The sequence below is a fragment of the Theobroma umbraticum genome, unplaced genomic scaffold (genome assembly GCF_002168275.2).
Source record: "Theobroma umbraticum cultivar Fairchild unplaced genomic scaffold, ASM216827v3 scaffold_81.0, whole genome shotgun sequence".
Taxonomy (NCBI): domain Eukaryota; kingdom Viridiplantae; phylum Streptophyta; class Magnoliopsida; order Malvales; family Malvaceae; genus Theobroma; species Theobroma umbraticum.
Genome location: NW_018397268.1, coordinates 5899202 through 5906592, shown reverse-complemented (window position 1 = coordinate 5906592; position 7391 = coordinate 5899202). Strand labels below are relative to the sequence as shown.

General features: G+C 29.0%; 1 protein-coding gene across 1 annotated transcript; it reads right to left on the bottom strand.

The window, feature by feature from the left end:
* Positions 1 to 1248: 1248 nt before the first annotated feature.
* ATX1 (homolog of anti-oxidant 1) lies at positions 1249 to 3011 on the bottom strand. Its single transcript, XM_021439899.2, has 3 exons — positions 2859 to 3011; positions 1944 to 2019; positions 1249 to 1586 (listed from the first exon to the last, which is right to left on the bottom strand). Exons 1-3 carry the CDS (start codon positions 2865 to 2867, stop codon positions 1411 to 1413), a joined length of 261 nt encoding a protein of 86 aa, XP_021295574.1. The 5' UTR covers positions 2868 to 3011; the 3' UTR covers positions 1249 to 1410.
* Positions 3012 to 7391: the final 4380 nt, after the last annotated feature.

The window sequence follows — 7391 nt, the reverse complement described above, 5'->3', positions numbered from 1 at the left end:
CTCTAGGAAAAGCCATCAGTTATGGTGTGTTGCTTGATAATTATGAACCAGATAACATAAATTGCAGAAAGAAAAGAGAGATTGTATCTCTTAAACAAAAAGGGAACATATATAATCAATAGTATGAATTTCAAACCAAGCTAGTTTTCATGGAAAAATGCCATTTGGATGTGGGACCAATTTCAGTATTAATCATTGTATGTTGGAGACAAAACACTCTCCGTTCATGCTCAAAATTCTGTTCAAGCATTTTGGGGAATCACCAAAAGGATTGTAACCCTTCAACAAATATAACAAGCACAACCTGGGTATATAATATCAATGCCGACGTGGACTAGCCTGCTTTTGGGAGTGCACAAGACAAGACGGTCCCTCAAAACCGGAAAAGAATTAAGGGTTTTGGACTTTGTTTTCGGTGCTTTGGGTGAGGAATGAAATTGTGTTTGTCGTTTTTTATGTTCTTTATGGATTCGGTGAGATTTTGCAATGTTAGCATCCTAGTCTTTCTGTTGAAGTGGACAATTTTCTTTGGCACGTGTAATTTTTTAATTTTAATCTTTTTTATTAATTTTAAAATTCAATTTTTAAACGTATAATATTTTTTAAAAAAATTAATTATTTTAAAACAATTAAATAAATTTTTATTTTAAATTAAATAAATTTTTATAATTAATAATTAATTAATTATTATTAATTAAAACGTTACTTATTATTTTATGTTTGCGTAGCACTAATGTAAAAAGTTAAAAATATTATAAGATAATATCATTTTGTTATGTTATCATGTCACATCACAATCCTCTAAAACGTATCGACATGTCACACTAATACTATGTAATATAAAATATTAAAAAAATTTATTAATGATAATTATTAATTATAACTACTTATTTAATCTAAAATAAAAATATAAAAATAAAAAATCATTTTATACCGAAACCTAATTTACACAAACTATTTTCTATTCATATTCTCACCCTTAAAACCACAACCAGTTAAACTGTAATTATAAGATTTTTCTTTGGCAGTTTCTTGGCTTGTGGCATGGATTCTGCGACATTACCTGCTAGTCAAAAAGTTGTGTATATATCCACCAGCCACATGCTTCTCTAGTCATTAGCCACTTTGTATCCGCCTTTCTGTTAAAAGATATTTTTCTTTAATATGCACGTCTATTTCAACCCCAATGAGACCTTTCTTTTTATCAAAGTGAAAAATAAGAAGATATCTGGGTTGAGAGTAGGGACATGTCACAAGAAAATCATCTTCCATTACAGTACTAGCACAGAAAGTTCAATGACAAGCAACCAAGAGCTTATTGCAGGGAAGTATATATCCTACAATCCATATGGTATTGTAGTGAGTTTAACAAGCTATAGCACATGAATAGATTAAGCAAACTGGGAGAAATTAAGCTGTGGCAACAGCTGCCGCAGGCTTTGCCTCGGGTTCTGCTGGAGCTTCTGTTTCCCAGAAGGTAGTCTTCTTTCCAGTCTTTGAAACATTCTGCAGAACTGCATCGGGCTGGACATTGCCCTTCACAGTCACTTTCTGCTCCTTCAAATCTACTTCATATGATTCCACACCTGATAGTGTTTTATGAAAAAATATAGATATTAGCTATCAAACTAAACCAGAAAAAATATCAGCAATGGAATGTGGATGATGGCATGTCTCCTGGTGAAGTGTAAGAAAATTTAGCAAAGAAACACAAGGGAAATATCTAGAATTAAAATTATTTTCACAGCAGACTTCTGCCATCATAAATCAGCATTCACAAAAAGAGGGGTTGGGGGAGGGCGGTAATCTGCTTCTCTAGGAAGTAATTCTAACAGAAACGAGAAGGAGACCAAGGGACAAGCAGTTATAAAACTTAGTTTTAGATGATTTTGAGCAACAAAGGTGATCATGAGAAAACAACGGAGTGAAATAGCAAGGCACACCTTCCATTTTTCCCAGGACTCTCTTCACGGCTCCAACGCAGCCCTCGCATGACATACCAACCTTGAGAACAACAGTCTGCAGCCAAATAAAATGAATAAGCTGTTGATGACATTATTGTAGAAAAACTTGCAAACCTGTGTTCAACCTCCATGACCTACAATAAAACTAGGAGAAAACAAAGGATTGAATGCATTCAAAAAATTTGACATAGATAATCAAAACCAATCATGGAAACTTGGTTGTATCTGAAGACAGTCAGAATTTGTATCTCTTCATTAAAGCGTAAAACCCAGATCACTCTGAAAGATAGAATTATCGAAAGGCATCACTTACACATCAATATAAGGTCAACTCAACCAGAAACAGAATCAAATCCCTAATTCAAGGACAAAAGCTAACAGATAATCTATAATCACCACCATTTCAGAGAATTCTGAACATGGACCAGTTATCAGGCCAAATTATGAACTGCCCTAAAATTTTCAACTATATATAAGTATTTCAAACCCAACAGCTTTAGCTTGTTTTCGGCCTAAAAGTGCAAAGGGATCTAAATATGTCGATGTTTTTATCCAAGATAATGTGTAGAATTTCAATTTTCAACTCCCAAATCGGTCAAATTCTTTTCCTTTTTCTTCTGAAACCAATAAACCAAGCCAACCAAAATTTCACATAAAGATAGAAACTTGCAATCGGATCCTAGCAAAGTCAAAAGGACAACAACAAAAACGATCTCAAAATTTTCAATCGTAAAATCAGATAAAGAACGACCCATATACAGAACATAAGAGTTAAATTCTTCAAACATATATAAATAACAAAACAGAAGATTGTAAAGATTCAGCCAAAAGAAAAGAAAAAGAAACTATAATTGGTGGAGAATTGGAATAGGAATTCGAATAAGAAAAACCAACCTGAGACATGGCTTTAGCGTTTGGGAATTAAAGCAGAGGTAGATGAATGAGAAGATTTGGTGGGCGTCGGGTGTGAAGCAGTCAGGGTCTCAAGGGTCGAATTTATAGAAGAAGACTCACTCGTGGGCGGTGGTGCCCTGGACCATCTTCATCTCCACGTAACGTCCAAACCACGAGTTTTTACATTTTTGTTCTTGTTTCTTTCATTTATTATGTTTGGGTTGTCCTAAGATATATAAAATTATTAAATCTAAACAAAAAATCTCCTGAGAATTTGAAAGTAAAAATCCTAAAAACATAACCCATTTTCTCATAAGATTGGGAAAATAGCTCAAAGCTAGCACCCTTCCAATTATATATCATGTTTCAATAAATTGAAACTGTTAGATGTCACACAATTGACCCCTTTTGAAGATAATTTTAATATATAAATATAAATTATATATATATTTTTGAGTATTAGTATTCTTATGTTTTTTTTTTCATATTTTAATGTTACTATTGTTGATTTTTTATTTTTATTATTAAAAAGTATATGATATCAGTTTTTAAAAAAAATTAAAATTTTACTATTAAATTTAAAAAAATTAAAATTTTTTATATCTGAGAATTTGATTCATTGATTGGTACATTATTTCCTATTTAAAAACTAAGATTCGAATCTCCTCCTTTCCAATTATATAAAAAAAATTTCTTTTTTTATTAATTATAAAAGTGAAATAAAGATAAAGAAACCAGACAAAATGTGTATCTACTTTTATTCTTTTCAAGTAATATACTTTTATTCCACAAATATCAAACGGATCAACCTTTTACTAGTAAATTTTATATATATTATCTATAAACTGGACTCTTTTCCTTTTAATTTATTTCTTATTTATTGATTTTTTTATCAAACAAAACTCAATTTTGATAATTTTCTAATTCATAAGATAATAAATTTTGAAAGTTTTTATTTTTAAAATTTTCAAAATATATTTATTGAAATTTTAATTCTATATGATATTTTAAAAAATAATAATTAATTAAGTTGAGATTATTTGATAAAAAAATAATTGAAAGATAAATATAATAGAAACGGAGACAGTAACCATCTAGAAGAGAATCCGATACCATTGGTGGTCAATATGACCTATTATTTAAATCATAATTAGGATTAATAGATTACATGAGGGTGGCCAGACTTATTCAAATTTCAACAAATTCATTTCAGATTTTCTGTTCTTTAAAATTTTGGAATCTTTTTCTATTTCTTTTTATTTGGTCAAAGGGGTAAGAAGCAATTGGCCATTCAGTCCCCTTAGTTAATCAGTATACCCAAAGCACCCTATTGATTTGGTGGACAATAGGCTTTGCCACTTTGTGTGGATTGGAATTAGTTGCTTGCATGGCTCAAAAAAGAGTTATCTTTTCATGAAGCAAATGATATAAAATAATTCCCATATATAGTACCTTTAATTTATTTTTCTACTTGTGTAAATAACTGGCCAACTAAGATGCTTTGTCTTGTACTAGATTTATGGTTGTCACAATTATCAATTAGTTTTTACTTTTTAACTTTATTTTTTATGTATTTTTTAAAGACATAATATTTACAAAAATCTCTTAACTGTTCAGCAAAATTTAAATAATATTTTATTTTTTTATTATATTTAATCAAACATTTATATTCGAACATTGATTGTTGCATGATTCATTTTTAAAAAATAGGGTTCGAATCCTCTTCTCTCAATTAAAAAAAAATCAAACACTTTTATTTTTATTTTAAATCAAATAAGTAATTATGATTAACGGTTAATTAACGGTCATTAGTTGAAATGTCATTTACCATTCTATACTACGTAATATGCTGATAAGTCATAATGGATAATGACTCGATATGCTAACATGCTAAGACGATATAATCATGTGATATTGTGTACTTTCCACATCAACTCTATATGAGTATAAAATAATAAGTATCATTTTAATTAAAAATAATTTGTTGACCGCTAATTATAAAAATTTATTTAACTTAAAATAAAAATATAAGAACTTGATTATACGTAATAAAAAAATAAAAACTTATTTAAATTATATTTTTAAAATAATTTAAGAACTTTTACAAACATTATTTTTTTTTGAACCTTGAAAATAAACATGAAATTTGGTGACCAATTCTTCAGAGTGTTTAGAATTTAGCTAGTGTATCTAATTATGGACTTATCTCTTATGTAACTAATCAATAATTAAGTGTTTCTCTCCCATCTGCAAAATGAAAGTATAACTTTTGGGTTAGAGGTGGTTGGGAGGCCAAATTTGAGTGTTCGTTAAGTTTCCTTCCAAACCCTTCCATTAACAATACAGAAGTTATCTTTGAAGAAAGAGTACACAGGTCGTACTTTAGTACAGATCGATTTGGTTGCAGTACCGTTTTATATTTTCTTGCTAGGTTTTAATTCCTTTATGGTATTTTTAGGTACAAAAGTCTTCACAAAGTAGTTGTAATTAATTCCAGCAGAATGCATTTACCATCCTAGATTATATTTATCAGATTTGGACCCAATAATTCATAGTCAATATTGAGTTAACAAAAATTTATTAAATATTATAAATAAAATTATAGATTATGTAAACATTCAGAATAATCATATAACAATTAGAAATATTTTTTTATCATTGAAAAATTACCAAAAAAAAAAAGCTTACAAAGATTATTTTAATGTACTATTGTCTAATTTATTATTTTTTTTGAACTTAATTTTTTAAAACATATGTTTTATTGGAAAAGAAAAATTAGTATAGGAAAGTTAAGTTAAGTCCAACTTTCAAAACTTTTGAAAAGTTTATATATAATTAATCTGATTTAATAAAAAACTTGTAAATTAATTATTAGAAATATCTTTGAAAATTGATGCATTAATTAAAGTAATTAATTAGTACTAAATTTTTTTCATTTGATTTAGCATCCGCTAGGAGGAGGACCAATATTTATAGAAAAATTAGTGGCTCAAGGGAAAGACCATTTATTGAAGCTGAAGACCGCTGTCATTTCGAGTGTCTTTATAGTCAAAAGGTTGCTGTCAAATTGGAGGACTTTAATTGCAATTTTAACTTTTTAAAAGAGAAGTGTGTATTCTTTTTGGAAAGACATCCATTGAAGCTGAGGTTGGAGAGATCACTCAAAAATGCGACAGTTACAAAATAGCAAGTTCAGATGGTTTCAACTTCTATTTTTTTAAAAAAAAAAATAGCGAGAGATGTTGAAAGGTGATGTGATGAAGTGAACCCTATAAGTTAATCAATTTTATGTTTATAAAATATTATATTAATTAATCATATTTCATGTTAAATATATTATAAATATTTTATATAATGTGTGAGGTATTTCTTTATTTATGAGTTTATTTATAAAGAGTTATGAGAAACTTATGTAGATAAAATTCTCGAAACATAATGGCCTTGTAAAAAAATTATAAATGTTATAATTATGAGATTTTTATGCATTAAAGCTTTGTTTCTAAATATGTTCCTAGTCATTGTATTATCAACAATAAGGGCATTGACAATGCTCAAAGGCTAGTATATACTAAGCCTCTTTATTTTAGAAGTAAGCAATTGATTTTATAAGTTGAAATATGTGACATACTTGAGATAGTATATAGGTGCTTGTTATGGAATAAGTTCACTGAATATGACTCGCTGTGAGAGTTCTATTTGGTATTTGACTCAAATGTCTATTAAAATACTCTCATGTGTCAGTAGTGTAAGTAATCCTTAGACTTGTGATATCATGTTATCTTGTATGTAAATTGTCATGCTTTGATTCTACCTTTACGGGTCCGAAGATGACTAGATGCTTAAATAGGGTGCTTTTTGGGTATGGCATGAAGCATACGAAGATGAATGAGTAGTCTAAAGAGGATTCATCACCCTAAGTGATTTGAAGGGGACATATCTCATTTGTTTCTAGCTTATATTAATTAAAAGTCCTTCACGAAGGTAATCTTGATAGGTCAATATAAAAACTGCAAGACTAATATGGATAAGTTAAAAAGTAGACACCGAGCCAGGCTTTCTATCTATTTGGGATATATGATGAAAGGATCGAATTACATTGAGATACTGTACTTTGAAAGGTTAGTTAAATCATATTGACTCTCCTAACATTTGGATGGTCATGATGTATTGCTAGATGTCGCTCATGATTTATATATATAAATATAAATTCTTAATTGAATTAATTTATATTTATTGTCAACATAATGGGAACTTAATGGGTCACACACATAAGGTGAATTGTCGAAATTAATTTGAGTTCAATTGGATGTGATCTAATTGATTTTATAGAGGCTTGATCCAATTAAGTATTTGGCTAAAATATGATTTGATGGAGTATTAAATAAAGGCTCAATTAGCCCAAGACATTCTATAATCTTTGTTAGATATAAAGTATGTCAATTCACTCTATAAAAGAATCCCTTAACTGCCTCTTGAATATAGAGAAGAGTTCTATTTTACGTTCTCATATGTTGAGATAGGATCACAGCCAAA

Excerpts from the sequence above, each read along its gene's own strand:
- ATX1 (XM_021439899.2), bottom strand. Across the intron at positions 1,587-1,943 it reads AGTCCTGGGAAAAATGGAAG|GTGTGGAATCATATGAAGTA; the intron begins GTGTGCCTTGCT and ends AAACACTATCAG.